The 19,085-nt window shown below is 39.5% G+C and overlaps 1 protein-coding gene across 1 annotated transcript in view; it reads right to left on the bottom strand.

Moving 5' to 3' along the window:
• Window positions 1-268: 268 nt before the first annotated feature.
• The window catches only part of cdcp1 (CUB domain containing protein 1), a 65,321-nt gene continuing 46,504 nt past the window's right edge, over window positions 269-19,085 (bottom strand). Inside the window, exons 7-9 of the mRNA XM_008121849.2 lie at window positions 15,689-16,054; window positions 11,089-11,179; window positions 269-3,918 (exon numbers count right to left, since the gene is read on the bottom strand). Of these exons, the coding sequence (XP_008120056.1) occupies window positions 3,480-3,918; window positions 11,089-11,179; window positions 15,689-16,054 (896 nt within the window). The 3' untranslated portion in view covers window positions 269-3,479. The remainder of the gene's footprint in view (window positions 3,919-11,088; window positions 11,180-15,688; window positions 16,055-19,085) is intronic.

The raw sequence follows: 19,085 nt of genomic DNA, 5'->3' as shown, positions 1-19,085 counted from the left end.
AAGTCTATTAAGCACAGCTAGCCTGTGTTAGGGCTGAAGAACCTCATTAGATGTTGGACTACACCTCCCATCATCCTTGAGCACTGAATAAACAGAAAAAGAACAAAAGTGCAACAATGAGCAAGGTTTTCCTATGAGAAAGGAAAATGCAACAAACAGGTCATCAATTGATTAAATAACCTGAAATGATACTACATTTTTGCAATAAATAAACTAACAACATCAGGATTTTAAAGGCGGCTCACTTACTTGCAATCATGACAATTGGTTGTGACTGTAAGTATCATTTATTTCATTAAAAAACACATACATCAACTATATTTTGCATCAAGACGTACCTTTCCATTGTACCCAGAAAATGCAAATTAAATAAAACACTTAATGTCAGAGGAACTTAAGAAATGTACAGTCTTATTCAACTGCATTAGGGATTTCAATTCCACACAGAAGTGTCACCAATATTTACAACAGACATCTCTACATTAAGGCAATACTTTATACATTTTTTTTTAAAAAAAGAAGATGAAAAAGAAATATATACACTGAATAAATTATGAGAACAGAACAGAAAATGTTAGACTAGAAAATAACCAGATAAGACATTAGATAGGAATAATTAACAAAGATTACAATCCAGCAATTTGAATGTATTGCATAATGTTCTGCGTGGATGAAAGTTACAGGAGCAACCCTATTAGCCAAAAGGCAGTGTTAGTCTTGTTGCTGAGAAACAACATTCATTGGGGAAATGGTGGTGTTGCCAGGAAATGATTTTCCATACAATTCCAGAAAGAGAATGTTTTAAAGTCGATTTATACTTTCAAAAACACGGCTATAATTTTCTGCTACAAATTTCACAATCCGCACATAGATGTTTAATGGAACTGAATGACTTCCACTGTTTTACTTTTTGAGGGTATCCGAAGCAAGAATATCCCAGTCAGCTCAGATTCATACAGTAGTCTAATGTTTACAAATAGCTCCTTTGATTTTCCCAGGACAGTTGAACTGGAAATGCACTCTGTGTTTTAGTCTAAACTTCAACAGAAGTATTCAGAGTGCTTACCCCCTATCTCCACATTGGATAGTGGAGACGAAAATGTACCCACATGGGCTGCCACAAGGGTTTATTATTGCCAAGCCGAAATGCGAATCCCAACAAAGATTTTGCAATGGAATCGTAAGAGACTGTACTCAATTGTATCCCATCCAAATCTAATTCTACATTTAAACTGAAGAGAGCCAACCGCATGGAGCAGAAGTAATATCAGAGCTCAGAAATGTATTTTAAGGACTATAACTCTCATAATATCCACCGACAGTATTGATAAGGAGTCCTTGGAACATTCATTTCATACAAATCCATCCTTTGAAATATTAATGTAAATAGTATAAACCTTTGTAATAGCATCAAAATTATATATTTATAAATCAGGAGGTCTATAATAATTGGATCAGGCAATATATATAGCTGTAAATCAATGGCTCTCAACCAGGGATCCCCAGATGGTTTTGGCCTACAACTCTCAGAAATTCCAGACAGTTTACCAGCTGTAAGGATTTCTGGGAGTTGAAGGCCAAAAACATCTGGAGAACCCAGGTTGAGAACCACTGCTGTAAAAGTATTGTGTACCTTAGCATTGCTCTATTTTATTTTGCCTGCTCATTGCTGTCCAGAGGGACTCCTGAAATTTCCCTGAGTTTTCAAGGTCAAGACAGCATGGAGAGGAATGCATCTGTAAATGAAGTGGATTTGTATCCCTACCACATATACAGTGAAGTATCACCTAACGTATTTGCATTCTAACCACTAATTCTGCTTGTAAAAACCACACCGGCACACTGTGCTACTGATACTGATCCCTTGCTTAAGAGCTGCTGAAGTTATGCAAGGAATTCTTAGGCAACTGTTATATGGTGAAGTACAATTAAGAAATGCTGATTCCAAGAAGCCTCCAGAAAGCCCCAGGGAAAATAGAAGATGCTCAATATTTTTGAGTGAAACATTTGCATGACAGTTGCCAAGTATATCTCTTCACAATCAAAAGCAAGAAAGGCTAATAAAAATCCAGTCTTTCCATTCTTTTCTCATTTATATTCAATCATGTTATCATTATGCCAGAGTTTTATTCATAATAACCCCTTCAAATGGGGTTTATTGCAAAATAAAACATATACCATCATATCCTGATAGCTACCATGTCAGTCAGGCAGTCAACGTACTGCAGGTTTTAACTCATAGTTTCAGCACCTTGGATAGTTCTTTTAAAGCTAGCCAAAGCCTGGAATGGATTCATTGCCTCACTGACATGGGAGGCAATAGGCATTGATGACACATATAACTTAAAATGCAGGACTTGAATACAGAGACTGATTTGTACTGATTTTGGCTGATTGTTATATATCTGCATTACCCGTGCAAACAGAATTGTTGCTTTCTTGAACTGTGTTTCTGTACCTAAAGGAAAGAACTTAATTTACGTTATTTTTACCATGTAATTTGTGGGAAATCAGAGAACGGCTAAGAAACTACTACACCCATCATCCTTTGCCTTAGGCTGGGCTGATGGAAAGTCGAATCAAATATCATCTGGATATTCACTGAGGATTGTGGAATTGAATTTCATAAGGCACTGAGAGTTTTTTCTGCAGTTAAAACACATTGTGATACTAAGATGTCACTATAGGTTGACAATCAAACATAAGGCAACCCATTTCTTATACGGATGAGTTTTAATGCTGGGATAATATATTTCTTTGCATGACATCCTTGGCATTATCCCAACATTTTTTAAAAGCACCACTGAGAATAACCAATAAAAATTCACAACATTCTTTCCATATAAAAGTAGCAGGAAATATAAAAATGGAATGTCCTTTATTGTACATATACTGCACAACCGACAGAAAGTAAATAAAGAGAATTTCTCCTTACAAACTGCTGCTTAATTGTGCAGATGTCTAACTCAATAGTGAGTACAACCCTTGGACACAAACTACAAAATAAAAAATCCATAAATAATACAACTAACATTCTTTTGACAGAGCTCCAGATAGGAGAGCTGTCCTTCGGATACAATTTTTTGGCACAAGTATTCATTGTGTTACAACCTTCCGCTCCATCCTTGCCAAGACAGATAAGGAATCAACCAGTGTTTTGATAGTGTTGATCTGTAATTCCATTTTAATATCCAATACCTGGTCTCCCGTCTTTACTTTTTAAAAGAAGTCTGTTCTTCATCAAAGACTGAAAATGCATTTTTGCCATTACTTTCCATATTCAAAATACACATCCCTATGGAACATGCTAAGGCAATTTCTGCTTTGGAAGTTCATTGAAACAAATTGAAAAAATGCAGCCAAAAAAAAAGAAGAACATATTGGTTTCAGCGGTGTTCTCCTTTTAAACACACCACACGCACAGTCATTTGTCAAGACTGGATTGCTTCTTTGAACCTGAGAAGTCATTGGCATAGAGGTTATAATGCAGAATTTTCCTGTCCATTGTCTTCAAGCAAGGGCTTGCTGCCCACATTTCCACTGACATTCACATTGCCATTGCTCTGAGGTTCCCTGGATGAACGGTGTGTAAAAGTATAATTCTCATTGTCAGTCATTAACATGAATGAAGACTCCTCCATATTGGGCTCTTTGGATGCCTTCCTCAGTGGAGGTGGGGATGGTGGATGGATGCTCATGGGCCCAGAAAAGGGCTGGTACACCCCAACCTCAGCAGTTTCTGGTATTGTAGATGTATCCAGAAGGTGCCCATAGACCATGGCTTCGTCAATGACAGCATAGATATGAGACTCGTTGTTTTTCCGATCCTTCTTGAACAGTCCCTTTCGCACGGGTAATTGGGTGTTGACATTGGTATTATATACTCCTACCATTGGGGTTGGCCCTTCCTTTTTCTCACTGAGAAAAAGAGAAAGAAGACAGAAGAATTATTAAACATATACTGTTTTTGTATTCAAACATACGCACACATTTTCCCTTTCATGGTCTGCATCTGCAAAGCTTGCTATGCTATTTTGACCAACCAAAAAAGGGTTGTGTTTACTTAGAGTGATCTTTTAGATTTTTTTCAAGTCAGGCGTGACTTGAGAAACTGCAAGTCGCTTCTGGTGTGAGAAAATTGGCTGTCTGCAAGGATATTGCCCAGGGGATGCCTGGATGTTTGATGTTTTACCATCCTGTGGGAAGCTTTTCTCATGTCAGGCTGTGCCGCAGCTGGTTAGTAGCCAACTACAATAAAATCACTACTGACCGAGAGGTCATGAGTTCGAGCCAGCCCAGGTTGGATTGAGCGCCCAACCATTAAATAGCCTAACTCGTTGACCCAAGCAACCCAAAAGATAGTTGCATCTATCAAGTAGGAAATTTAGATACCACTTCAGGAGGGGAGGCTAATTTAACTAATTTACAACACCATCAAAATGTCCAGCAGCTTGCGGAAGAATGAGGAAGCACTCCATCAAGGACCCGGTGTCACAGTGGATGATGAAGTAGCAGCTCCCCCTGTGGCCAGAATAGAGCATACCCTCATGAAGCCAGAAGCTGGAAAATGTTAAATTGTTTCTGTGTCTTTGTCTCTGTCTTTGTCTGTATGTCATATGTCTAATAATAATAATAATAATAATAAAAACTTTATTTATACCCCGCCACCATCTCCCTGCGGGGACTCGGGGCGGCTTACATGGGGCAGAGGCCCAAACAACATAGGACAAAATATAGGCAACATAATACAAATCACACTATAAAAAGATAAAATAGTAATACAATATATCAATTAAAACAAAAATACAGGATAAAAAATTGCATTTAAAACACATAAATGGTATTGAATGTTTGCCATGTATATGTACATTGTGATCCGCCCTGAGTCCCCTTCAGGGTGAGAAGTGCAGAATATAAATACTGTAAATAAATAATAAATGTCCCTGCATGGGGAGCTAGATCTGACAGACAGGAGCTCACCCCAGTCCCTGTGTTTGAACCGCTGACCTTTTGGTCAGCAGTCCTGCTGGCACAAGGGTTTAACCCATAGCGCCACCTGGGGGTTTTAGATGCTTACGTTCCATTAATAATAATAATAATAATTATATTCTTGTATCCCGCCCCATCTCCCCGTAGGGACTCGGGGCGGCTCACATGGGCCCTTGACCAACATCACAATATAAAAACAAATCAAAACACATAAATTTACAACAATAAATCAACAATATCAGTAAAACCATCATAAAAACAATATTGCAAGAAAAAGCGTTAAAAACAGATATAAAACACAAGTCTAGGCCAAAGGGCGAATGTGTCCATTACATACAACAATGTAGTAAAATGGCATGCCTTACATAAAATGGCAAAATTAAGGGTTGCTTTTTGGATTTTTAAAACAATTGAATCTGTTGATGCAGCATCCAAGATTGTAAAGGTCTAACTGCAATTTTATATCTTGGTTCCCACCTACTCATTCCCAAGCTCGGACCAATATATATGCATTTTACAGAGGGAGTGATTACAGTTTCAAATGAATAATTAAACTCTAATTTTCAATATAGATTCTCCCAACTTCTTTCACCAAGCAGGCTAGGAACTTCCAGGATCTGTGGTTCAGATTTTCAAAGCTCTGTCTTTATCAGTTCCTTGCCTTGGGATAGACTTGTTCATGTTCTGTTACTGATTAATCCATCAGGGTTGTTTATGGTGAATGAATCTATCTTTCCACCATATAAGGTAAATAGACTGTCTCGCTTTTTACAGTACCTCCTTTCAATTTTTACATATCCTGTGACTGTGCATTTTAGCCTGCCAGGTATGTGATAAACCCACTGGATTTGCAGCCATAGACAATAACCCAAAGCTACGGCTTTAAATTAAGCCCTAGTGAATCACTGAAGGCATCGAATGGGGATAGTCTTATGGATCCAATACGTTTTAAAGGCAATAATAAAGAAAGCACCTGAAAAATCTGGGAGGAATAGTGAATCCCATTGCTCATCTTAACTGCAATGGATTGGACTCTGACAAATCTAAATTGGCAAAGAGTCTCACACCCACAGAGGCAATGCTAGACACATCAGAGCCTGTTTGACCTTCAGTCTAACTTCACTCATTCAGAGCAATTGTTGTCTCACTCTTTTTTCACAAAGGAACTGAACTGTGGGAAAACAGTTGCCAGTTGAGAAAAGGTTCCTGTGTCAGATTATACACTAATTTAAGTGTTTCATCTGATGCAACTTCCTATAAGTAACTATTCTTTCTATCCTAGTTCGCATAATATGAAAAGGTCAAGATGTACAGACCTCAAAACCCAGTGTGACTCAGAACTCCTAAAATCTTACTTCTCAGATCTTTTTGGAGCATGGCTACCCACAGTCATGAAACGCATTGTCACAACTGCTTCATCACAACAGAACTTCTGCTAGAATTGAGAAAATTGAGAAATACGGACATGTCTGCTGCTCCAACTCCATTCTGACTGGGGCTGCGGTGCGCACATGGGTTATTCTAAAGGCCATTTCAAATGTAAATAAAGGGAAAGGGGAACTTGTCTGAACTGGGGGTCAACAAGTCCACAATGAGACTGCCATGGAAATCACTCAGGTCCTGTTGGCACCCTCTACTGATTTTAATTAATTGTAAGGTTTTAATGTCATTGAATGATTTTTTATTTGGGTTGTTGTATGTCTTTCGGGCTGTGTGGCCATGTTCCAGAAGTATTCTCTCTTGACGTTTCGCCCACATCTATGGCAGGCCTCTGAGGATGCCTGCCATAGATGTGGGCGAAACGTCAGGAGAGAATACTTCTGGAACATGGCCACACAGCCCGAAAGACATACAACAACCCTGTGATCCCGGCCATGAAAGCCTTCGACAACACGATTTTTTATTTGTTAATATTTTAAACTTATGTCTGATATGTGTTCTGAAGGCATTGAATAAGTGCCACGCCCTGAGTCCCCTTCGGGGTGGAGAAAGGTGGGGTACAAATGGGGTAAATAAATAATAATAAAAATAATAATAATAATAATATTAAAATTGCACAGACTGACTACAAACAGAGGCACAACCATGTGCCCCAAATGATCCATTGTAACTTATGCCTCAAGTACCACCTCCCAGCAGCAAAGAACTGGTGGGATCACAAACCTGCAAAAGTATTGGAAAATGAACACGCAAAGATACTGTGGGACTTCAAAATCCAGACTGACAAAGTTCTGGAACACAACACACCAGACATCACAGTTGTGGAAAAGAAAAAGGTTTGGATCATTGATGTCGCCATCTCAGGTGACAGTCGCATTGATGAAAAACAACAGGAAAAACTCAGCCGCTATCAGGACCTCAAGATTGAACTTCAAAGACTGGCAGAAACCAGTGCAGGTGATCCCGGTGATGATCGGCACATTGGGTGCCATGCCAAAAGATCTCAGCTGGCATTTGGAAACAATAGACATTGACAAAATCACGATCTGCCAACTGCAAAAGGCGACCCTACTGGGACCTGTGCGCATCATCCAAAAATACATCACACAGTCCTAGACACTTGGGAAGTGTTTGACTTGTGATTTTGTGATACGAAATCCAGTATATCTATCTTGTTTGCTGTGTCATAATAAAATAATAATAATAATAATAATACTGAATTTTAATTGTACCAATTTACCTCTCTCTTAAATGGACCATGAGAAATGAAACCCATAACATGGAACCATTTTTTAAAGAGACAAGTTGGAAACATTAGAGCAAAACATCCGTATTCTGAAAAATCCAGAGCAAAATATCTTATAAAGAACGCACTCACTGAGAGGACTAGAAAAGTCATGGAGAGGAAAAAGAGAATGAATTACTGGCCAAGATTCAATTATGTATCCAATCGTTGACAAATAAGGACATTTCCAGCTTCCGGCTTCATGAGGGTTAGTTGATTCCGGCAAATCACTACTGACCGAGAGGTCATGAGTTTGAAGCCTGCCCAGGTTGGATTGAGCTCCCGACCATTAACAGCCACCATTAATAGACTACCTCGCTGTTGACCTATGCAGCTTGAAAGACAGTTGCATCTGTAGAGTAGGAAATTTAGGTACCGCTTTATGTGGGGAGGCTAATTTAAATAATTTATGACACCATAAAAATGTCCAGCATTGCATGGAAAGAATGAGGAAGTATTCCATCAAGGACTCGGTGTCACAAGTGGACAGTGAAGTGGCAGCTCCCTCTGTGGCCGGAATCGAGCAATCCTCATGAAATGTTAAATGGCCTCTGTGTCTGTCTGTATATTTCGTATGTCTAATGGCATTGATTGTTTGCCATGTATATGTGCATTGTGATCCGTCCTGAGTCCCCTTCGGGGTGAGAAGGGCGGAATATAAATACTGTAAATAAGGAATTTTTTCCCTTTAGCCCTACATGGAAACTAAAACTCCCCCAGAGGGTTTCTCAGTCCACTGGATTTTTTTTTTAAAAAAGAATATTTGAAAATATTTTATTTTTTATTGATTTTAAGGACATGTAACTGTATGCTTTTTTTCATGTCAGGAGTCACTTGAGAAACTGCAAGTGACTTCTGGTGTGAGAGAATTGGCCATTTGCAAGGATGTTGCTCAAGGGAAACCAGGATGTTTTACTGTAGAAAGCTTCTCTCATGTCCCCGAATAGGAAGCTGGAGCTGACAGACGGGAGCTCACCCCATTCCCCGGATTCGAACCACCACCGGGGACACCAGTTGTATGCTAAATTGTAGCCTTTCTGAACTGGCAGTGCCCAAAGTGGACATAGACATAACCAGTTTCATGGACATGAGGGGATCCAAAGCAAGACTGAGATCCAGAGAAAATGACTTTTGTTTTACTGGTGTTATTTTAACTCTCTGCCTCCCCATGCTGAGCCAAAACAGGCTCATTGAGATGCAATTGCAAGATACAGATTTCTGTTTTCCTTTGTGATACACTTCTTTCAAGCTTAGTTACACCTCAATTCGGAGATGGCAAGGCAAGACAGGAAATGTTATGATGTTCAAATTGTGCCCGACACTGACTATCCAACCAGTCTATATTACTATGAAGACTATGAATTTCACGTTATCTATTCTGGAGATCTAATCTACTTCCAAATGCAATTGTGCCTGCAGTATGAAATTGTTTTAAATCAATCCTATTTTAACCCATTAACTTATTCAATAAGTTTAATGATTTTATTGCTTTCAACTGCATTGCTGATTATATCTATTTCACATGTAGGGGATCCTGAGATCTCAAGAGATAAGACTGGATGCAGTAAACATTTAACGAATACAGTACATAAAAATAAAAATCAGTCAAGCCAGGAGGAGGGCAAAGCTTGCTTTGGATTGGGTTGCTGTGAGTTTTCTGGGCTGTATGGCCATGTTCCAGAAGCATTCTCTCCTGACATTTCACCCACATATATGGCAGGCACCCTCAGAGGCTGTGGAGTCTGTTGTAATAACAACAACAACAACAACAACATTTTTGTACCCCGCCTCTATCTCCCCGAAGGGACTCAGGCGGTTTACATATGGCACAAAGTGCCTAAAACAATCCATAAAATAAACACATACCGTGTTTCCCCGAAAATAAGACAGTGTCTTATATTAATTTTTGCTCCCAAAGATGTGCTAGGTCTTATTTTCAGGGGATGTCTTATTTTTCCATGAAGAAGAATTCACATTTATTGTTGAACCAAAAAAATGAACATTTATTATATACTGTACAGTAGTTGTAATCACAAACCAGCATAACCAGACAAACTGTGAATCCTATCAAGAACTTCTTGTTATTACCATTATTTCCATGTACAACTGGTACGTACATTTACCAATCCTGTATGCTCTGGTGTTCTGTTTGGCAGACACTGGGCATGCTTCCAAACAAAAACTTTGCTAGGTCTTACTTTTGGGGGAGGCCTTATATTTAGCAATTCAGCAAAACTTCTACTAGGTCTTATTTTCCGGGGATGTCTTATTTTCGGGGAAACAGGGTAGTACAATACAAAATAAAACCACTAGTACAGTAGAGTCTCAATTATCCAACATAAACGGGCTGGCAGAACGTTGGATAAGCGAGTATGTTGGATAATAAGGAGGCATTAAGGAAAAGCCTATTAAACATCAAATTAGGTTATGATTTTACAAATTAAGCACCAAAACATCATGTTATACAACAAATTTGACAGAAAAAGTAGTTCAATACTCAGTAATGTTATGTAGTAATTACTGTATTTACAAATTTAGCACCAAAATATCACGATATATTGAAAACATTGACTACAAAAATGCGTTGGATAATCCAGAACGTTGGATAAGTGAGACTCTACTGTATATAAAATAACAATTTGAGCTCAGAACAGGCAAATGGGGTTTATATATCTGTGGAATGTCCAGGGTGGGAGAAAGAACACTTGTCTGCTTGAGGCAAGTGTGAATGTTGCAGTTGGCCACCTTGATTAGCACTGATTGGCCTTTCGGCTTCAAAGCCTGGCTGTTTCCTGCCTGGGGGAATCCTTTGTTGGGAGGTGTTGGCTGGCCCTGATTGATTCATGCCTAGAATTCCTCTGTTTCCTGAGCGTTGTTCTTTATTTACTGTCCTGATTGTATAGTTTTTTAAAATTTCATGTCCTTATTTTAGAATTTAGATTCCCCCATGCAGGAAGCAGCAAGGCTTTGAAGCTACAAGTCCATTCAATGATAATCAAGGTGGCTAGTTGCAACAGTCACACTTGCCTCGAGCAGACAAGAGTTCTTTCTCCTACCCTGGACTTTCCACAGATATATAAACCCCACTTGCCTAGTTTCCAACAGGCCTCACAACCTCTGAGGATGCCTGCCATAGATGTGGGTGAAACATCAGGAGAGAATGCTTCTGGAACATAGCCACAGCAATCGAGTGATTCTGGCCATGAAAGCCTTCAACAACACATTGCTTTGGATTCTTTCCAGAAAGGCAGGCTATTCACAGTTCGCTTGTTTGTGGCCTGCTAGTCTTGACTACAACAAAGAACTTCCTCTATGGAAAAGTTGAAATATTTTTTATTCTGTTAAGGAACAGCTAGAGAATAAAATGAACTCACTTCTTTTTCTTCTTCTTGCAGAATATGATAAGCCCAATAACAGCTAGGACTGCTATCACAGCAACCACTGCACCAATTATGATCGGCAGAGCTGTGCAAAGATAAAGGGAGAGAGACACTCAGTAAGAAACAATAAAAGGCCTGCTCATCCTGGATATGTGATGAACTGTTGTTGTGTGCCTTCAAGGGATTTCTGACTTACAGCAGCCTAAGAGGAAACAATCACAGGGTTTTCCTGGAAAGATTTGTTCAGATGGGGTATTCCTTTATCTTCCTCTGAAGTTGAGAGTGTGTGATTTGCGTTTGGTCACTCAATGGGTTTCCATGCCTGAGCAGAGAGTTGAATTTCAATGTTCAAACATTGCACCTTGATTGCTCTCTATGTGGCTGCTGATTCTCACTCACTTCTCTACTTATAAAAAATGCTATGACCATAGACAGCCACACCCACCCACTGAATCCAGTGTCAGTCAATTACTAATTTTAGAGCAGTGGTTTTCAACCTTCCTAATGCCACGACCCCTTAATACAGTTCCTCATGTTGTAGTGACCCCCAACCAGAAAATTATTTTCGTTGCTACTTCATAACTGGAATTTTGCTAGTTATGAATCGGAATGTAAATATCTGATATGTAAGATGTATTTTCATTCACTGGACCAAATTTGGCACAAATACCCAGTACACCCAAATTTGAACACTGGTGGGTTGATTTTGTCTTTTGGGAGTTGTAGTTGATGGGATTTATAGTTCACCTACAATCAAAGAGCATTCTGAACTCCACCTATGATGGAACTAAACCAAACTTGGCATGCAGAACTCCCATGATCAACAGAAAATACTGGAAGGGTTTGATGGGCATTGACCTTGAGTTTGGAATTGTAGTTCACCTACATTCAGAGAGCACTGTGGACTCAAAAAATGATGGATCTGGATCAAAGTTGGCACAAATACTCAATATGGCCAAATCTGAACACTGGTTGGGTTTGGGAAAAATAGACCTTGATATTTGGGAGTTGTCATTGCTGGGATTTATAGTTCACCTACACTCAATGGTGAACCCCACCAATGATAGAATTGGGCCAAACTTCTCATACAAACTTCCCATCACCAAGAGAAAATACTAGTCTTTGGCGACCCCTCTGACACCCCCTCGCGACCCCCCACAGGTTGAGAAACACTGTTTTAAAGGAAGAGATGCAAAAGAGCTTTTTAAGAAGCTGGAAGGGCAGATTTTCATGTCACGTGTGTTACATTTGGGGGGGGGATCATTTTTTAAAAGAAAAACACACACACACACCTTACATCCAGAAGAAAGCTAAAGACAGGATGCAGTTTTCCACTAGAAGAATGTCAGAAAATGTATTTTCAATTGATAAAACTGGCTGATGAGGTAGAGTGAAGGAAATGGGAAGAAGCAATGGGGAAAGAGAGAGAGAGAGGGAGATAGTGGGGAGTGTCATAAATTCTGCAACTGAAGAATGGTCTTGCGCAAGAATTTCTCCTTTTACAAGGATACAGTGGTTAGACAGTCATCCTTAAAACCATGCTTACTTGCAGATACGTGCAATGGAAATATGAATCATCGGCATATTTTGATACACCCTTCCTAACTGACTTCCAAATGAGGATTTGTACAAATAATATAGCTGCTATGTAGCTTTATAACCATTTTTTAACAAATGCAATTCATCTTTAAAATGACCAGATTCCACCCTGCTGCGTCTGCTTTTTAAAATAAACTTTACAGCAACTTTCATGAAGACCTACCATGTTTTAACCTGATACCCAAAATCTTATGTCAAAAGGAAGATTCATGCAGCCCTCCAGTTGCTGTTGGACTGTGAGTCTCAGCAACTCTAGCCGCCAGCACGGCCAATGGTGAGAAATGTAGCCTAAGCCATTATTTCCACTAAGCTGAAAGGAAATCACAAAGACTTCCAGAAATAATGTTTTCTCTAATTCTGAACAACTTAATCCCAGGGTTACTGTTTAATTCTTGCTATTAACAGTAATAGGGCCGGGCTGTGGCGCAGCTGGCTAGTAACCAGCTGCAATAAATCACTACTGACCGAGAGGTCATGAGTTCAAAGCCCGGGTCGGGTTAAGCCCCCGACCATTAAATAGACCGGCTTGCTGTTGACCTATGCAGCCCCGAAAAACAGTTGCATCTGTCAAGTAGGGAAATTTAGGTATGCTTTATGCGGGAGGCTAATTTAACTAATTTACAACACCATAAAACTGCCAGCAAAACACGAGGAAAGGAATGAGGAAGTACAGCCACTGGTGGATGGTGAAGCAACAGCTCCCCCTGTGGCCGGAATCGTGAAGCTGGAAAAATGTTAAATGCCTCTGTGTCTGTCTATACTGTATGTTGTTTGTCTGTTGGCATTGAATGTTTGCCATATATGTGTTCATTGTAATCTGCCCTGAGTCCCCTTCGGGGTGAGAAGGACGGAATATAAATACTGTATATAAATATAAAATATATATATTGTTTTTGTTATTTTAAACTTTATTTATATTCCTCTTTCTCCCAAAACTAACATTTACTGCTACTTGCAAATTAAATAAAGTACAATATAGTTCAAAACAAAGAAAAAGCAGCACTAAAATGAAATGAAACTATGACCAGTAGCAATATGGAGTGCCAGTGTGGTGCAGTGGTTTGACTGTTGGACTAAAATGCTAGAAACTAGAATTTGATTCCCTGCTCGACCCCTGAAAGACCTTGGAAATCCATGAAAGACCTTGGATGAATCACATAATAGCCTGAGATTACTCTCTGATAGGACTGCCTTACAGCGGTCATACATCAAAGCAACTTTAAAGGCACACAATGCTAACAATATTAAAACATTTTAAAGCATAATCTTATAATGGGTTAAAATTTAAAATATATTATTTAAAACAATACAACACTCTCTGAAAAGTCTTTTTCTCAAACTGTTGGCAAAATCCTATTTAAAATGTTCTTTCCTTACAATTTCCTTAATGGGATGGTTAAGGCCAACTCAAACAAAATAATCAAAGTTGACTATGCAATGTGTAGTCCCTTTTAAATTGTAGGGCTGCACATTCATTCCAGCCAGCATAACATAGTGAAAGGTGGCAGCAGCAACAACAACAGGAATGGATTGAGGCAAGGAACAACAGATCAAAATATAATAGGTTGGATGTGTAACACCAGTTTAAACATACATATAAAGAGCATATAGGACAATACATATTTTAAAAATCAATACAAACTCTAAAACTCATAATTTAAAATCATCTGAATACACCGACCAGAAGAGACTTTAGTAGTTTTTAAAATTCAGATAGCATAGACAATTATTGTCATTCCATAGTTTAGGGCAGAGCTTTTCAAACATTTCATGTTGGTGACACATTTTTTAGATATGCATCATTTCGTGACACAGTTATTCTGATTACTAGCCAACCTGAGGTTAAACCAACCTCTTATAAGGGATACAGATACAAATATAAATTGTAATACAGTATTCCCTCACTTATCGCGGGGGTTAGGTTCCAGGACCACCCGCAATAAGTGAAAATCCACAAAGTAGGGACACTATATTAATTTTAATATTTATACATTATTTTAGTAGTTATACACTATTTTAAGTCTTTATCAACCAATTGTGTGTTGATAAATCGCCTCCTTCTCCTCCTGTTACCGCTTGGGCTCCTTTTCTCTCCCTTCGTCTTCTCCTTCGTCCCTTCCTTAGGCTGTAAATTGTAATTATTTATGATTTATAATAGTCTTTTAGAGTTTATTGAAAAACCACAAACAACAAATCCGCAAAAAGTGAACCGTGAAGTAGTGAGGGAACACTGTAATGAAATGTATAGGGATGGAACATAGCTCATGAAAACCTTTCATTTATATTTTTAAAATATCATTTATTGCTCATTTCACATAGACTCGGAGGTTTCTTGTTGCATTCACATGGCACCTACACACTGCAGCCAACACACTAATGTGTTGCAACACAGAGTTTGGAACGCTCTGGTTTAGAGGATGGCTGAAAAATGGTCTTCTAGGTAACACTTATCAGCCTAGTTCTGGATGACTAAATATTCTCCAGTGCATCAAGTAAGCCTTCCCTCCAGTCATTCCAAAAGGATACCATAAATAAGGGCACTGAACACTGCTGAGCAGTCCAAAAAGCATCAGCAGGGACACACTCCCCCTCAATGAAGATCATCGACTAAGGCAGTGGTTCTCAACCTGTGGGTCCCCAGATGTTTTGGCTTCAACTCCCAGAAATCCTAAGAGCTGGTAAACTGACTGGGACTTCTGGGAGTTGTAGCCAAAACACCTGGGGACCCACAGGTTGAGAACCACTGGGCTAAGGCAAGCCTAACAGTCTCAACTTGCATCCTGGTCTGAAGCTGGTTTGAAATAGGTTTAGAAAACAAGACTGTGGATCTGCAACTCAACAATATCTGGAAGAATATGCTTTTCCTATGGTTCATCTCCACAGCACAAATGGAGTCCATCACAGTAGGTTCATAGGGAGGAAGACAGAACTGAAAGGCTAATGTTGCAGAGAGTTACAAAAATCTTTGCTGGCTGAAACAAAATATAACACTCACCTGAGTTTTTCTCAACAAGTGTCACCATGAAATGCATACTCAGCAGCTTCCCAGCAGCTGGTTTACAGTTAGTGATGTTTACCCAGAAGTGGTCATGCATTTCTAAAGTTCTTGGCAATTTCTCATCATCACGACACACCATTTCCTTTGCCCCCGGATTGTGTTCTCTAATATAGATATGAGCCCGGTTTTCTTCACAAGTTACACCCATCCATTCACTTAAGAAATTTAGCTGTCCAACTCGTTTTCGTGGGACACTTATGTTCCAATACACTGATTTATGAGCAGGAAAGCCTCCCAACCAGTCAGGGGTCTCTAGATACACTTTGGCTTTTGGATCTGGAGTCAAACTGAAAATACAGTCTTCTGTAAAGACACAAAAAGCAAAAGTGCAATTATATTTCTGCTCAAAAACACAAGTTATAATGAATACTTTAGTTAAGAAAATGCAAATTGAGCGATGTTTTCAGATGTGTAAATTCTACAATATACATTACTGCATATACTTATCTATAGATTTATAAATATTAGCTTAAAATTGATCCAAACAACCTGGATCAATTTATCCATGGGTCAATGTTAGTACTGTAGCTTAGCTCTTTTTTCAAAAGGAACCATGTATAAATAGAGTGACAAAGCCTACTCTATTTAAAGATGGCAAAGACTTTAGTGTGTGCCATGACTCCCTTCGCTCATTTCACTGAGTCCCCCATTTTATTTTTTCTCCTGTGAATATGGAGAGACAATAATAATAATAATAATAATAATAATACAAATTCCAATATATATATCTTGTTTGCTGTGTCATACAATACAATAACAATAATAATAACTTTATTATTATAACCCATCACTATCGCCCCGAAGGAACTCAGGGCGGCTTGCATGGGGACCAAGCCCAGAATAAACAAAGAATTCAAAGTTACATAATTAAAAACATATAACAAATAAACAATAAAATTAAAACAATTAAAACCGGAAAGTAAATACATCATATAAATATATCAATCAACATCATAACCAGTAACCATAACCAGGAAAAAGTGGGCATGTTCAGATATGAGAACAAAGGGCAAGGCTTGTGCAAAACGCAGAGAAATAGGGTCACTTTGAATTGGGACTGGAAACTTATCAGCAGCCAGTGGGAGCCTCCGATGACCTAGGGGGATAAAAGCCTTGTGACTTGAAGGTTGGGTTGCTGACCTGAAGGCTGCCAGACTCGAATCCCAACCAGGGAGAGCGCGGATGAATTCCCTCTATCAGCTCCAGCTCCATGCGGGGACATGAGAGAAGCCTCCCACAAGGATGGTAAAACATCAAAACATCCGGGCGTCCCCTGGGCAACGTCCTGGCAGACGGCCAATTCTCTCACTCCAGAAGCAATTCCGGTTGCTCCTGACACGAAAAAAAAAGCAGCCAGTGGAGCTGCTTCAGTAGAGGCAACTAGCCCCAGCTAACAGCCTGGCTACTGACCTTTGCACCAGTTGCAGTTTCCGGGCTGTTTTCAAAGGTAGTGTAATGAGCTATACAAAACACAATAATGGTTCAAAACATAAGTAGTTCACAATATGTATATTAGAGCATGTTTTGAACCATTATTGTGTTTTGTATAGCTCATTACATTGTTTAGAATAGACATCTGTGTTTATCCAATAGTGTTTTCAAAGGTAGCCCCACGTAGAGTGTGTTGCAGTAATCCAATCTAACCAAGGCATGGACCACCATGGCCAAGGCAGGCTTCTCAAGGTACGGTCACTGCTAGCACACAAGTTTTATCTGTGCAAAGGCCCTCCTGGCTACCGCTAACACCTGAATATCAAGTATCAGCAGTGAGTCCAGGAGAACCCCCAGGCTGCAGACCTGTGTCTTCAAGGGGGAGTGTAACCCCGTCAAGCACAGGTTGCCACCCAATACCCCGATCAGCCCCACAACTGACCAGGAGGACATCTGTCTTGTCTGAATTAAGCTTCAGCTTGTTAGCCCTCATCCAGTCCATCACAGTGGCCAGGCACTGATCCAGGATCTGGGGAGCTTCCTTGGACATTGGTGGAAAGGAGTAATAGAGTTGAGTGTCATGTGCATAGAGATGGCACCGAACTCCAAAACTCCAGGTGACCTTGCCCAGTGGTTTCATGTAGATGTTGAAAAGTATGGGAGATAGAATAGAACTTAGCAAGACCCCACAGGTCCCGCAAGGGCCAGGGGTCCAAGCAGGTTTCTCCCAGCTTCCTGGAGTGACCCTCGTTCTAGAACCAAAAAGGGGAGATTAGAAATTGGCCGGTAGTTGTCTGCTGTTTTAGTTAGTTAGAAAGTTAGGCCCTATTTAGTTTTGTATCTAGATATGTAGTTCTTTGAATAAAGTCTTTTGTAACTTTTAAGCTTGACTCTGCTCCTGAAATGCTTAAGCTCAATCGCTTTACTGCCGGCACTAGAAGCTTCTGATCTGCTAAACTGCTGCTACTGCTGTTGTTGCTCCTTTACTTGAATTAGATAATCTAGGAAACAGAAATGAAAAGGACAGAAGGTATGCACTACAGGGCCTCCTCCGTCCCTAATTGCTCTGTATATAAGTGTTGATGCTTTTTCACTTTCTAACAATGTAAACAGCAAAACAAAGAGAAAAAGAGAAATAAAAATGCTTGTTTTACCGGGTAAGCCCAGCATATTAAAAAAAAATAATTCTGAGCTGCAAGTTTGGATATCAAAATAGAAATGGTGAGAACCACCTTGAGTCTGTATCTATATACATAATCAAAATGAAAATATGTATATATATGTGTGTGGCTGGACTGTCCACTTACACAGACAAGCTCCCATTTCCATAAATAGCTATAGTTCCCCATATCCAGGAGACACCAACGGTCCTGCCTCCAATGACATTGCAGGTTATATAAAGTGCTGTAAACATGTACAAGAGCCCTGCCAATGTCCTCCAAAAACACCATATAGCTCACCATCCAAGTGAAGGCTTTCATATGGGGACAATTTTATCCTACATTTTTATTTTTCTCCAGCACAGACATCCCAGTGTTTCTGACTCTCTCCATTGGTGTGGAATTTGCATGAACCCACTGCCTTTCCCAGAACACTTTCCTATTATTTTCTATGGCACACAGCAAACAGAAGAATTGATCAGCAACTGAGCTTGCTAGAGAGGTTTGGGAGAATTCACCATGATTTATAGGAGTTGTAGGTACTGGGATGTATAGTTCACCTGCAATCAATGAGCACTCTGAACTCCTCCAAAGATGGAATTGGACCAAACCTGGCACACAGAGCCCCCATGAGTAGAAAAAAATACTGCAAGACTTTAGGGGAAATTCACCTTGATTTGGGGGAGTTGTAATTCACCTACATCTAAAGAGCACAGTGAACCCACACATCAATGAATCTGGAC

The sequence above is a fragment of the Anolis carolinensis genome, chromosome 6 (assembly GCF_035594765.1).
Source record: "Anolis carolinensis isolate JA03-04 chromosome 6, rAnoCar3.1.pri, whole genome shotgun sequence".
NCBI classification, from domain to species: domain Eukaryota; kingdom Metazoa; phylum Chordata; class Lepidosauria; order Squamata; family Dactyloidae; genus Anolis; species Anolis carolinensis.
The sequence above is the reverse complement of the archived record's forward strand: the minus strand, read 5'-3'. Positions and strand labels throughout refer to the sequence as shown.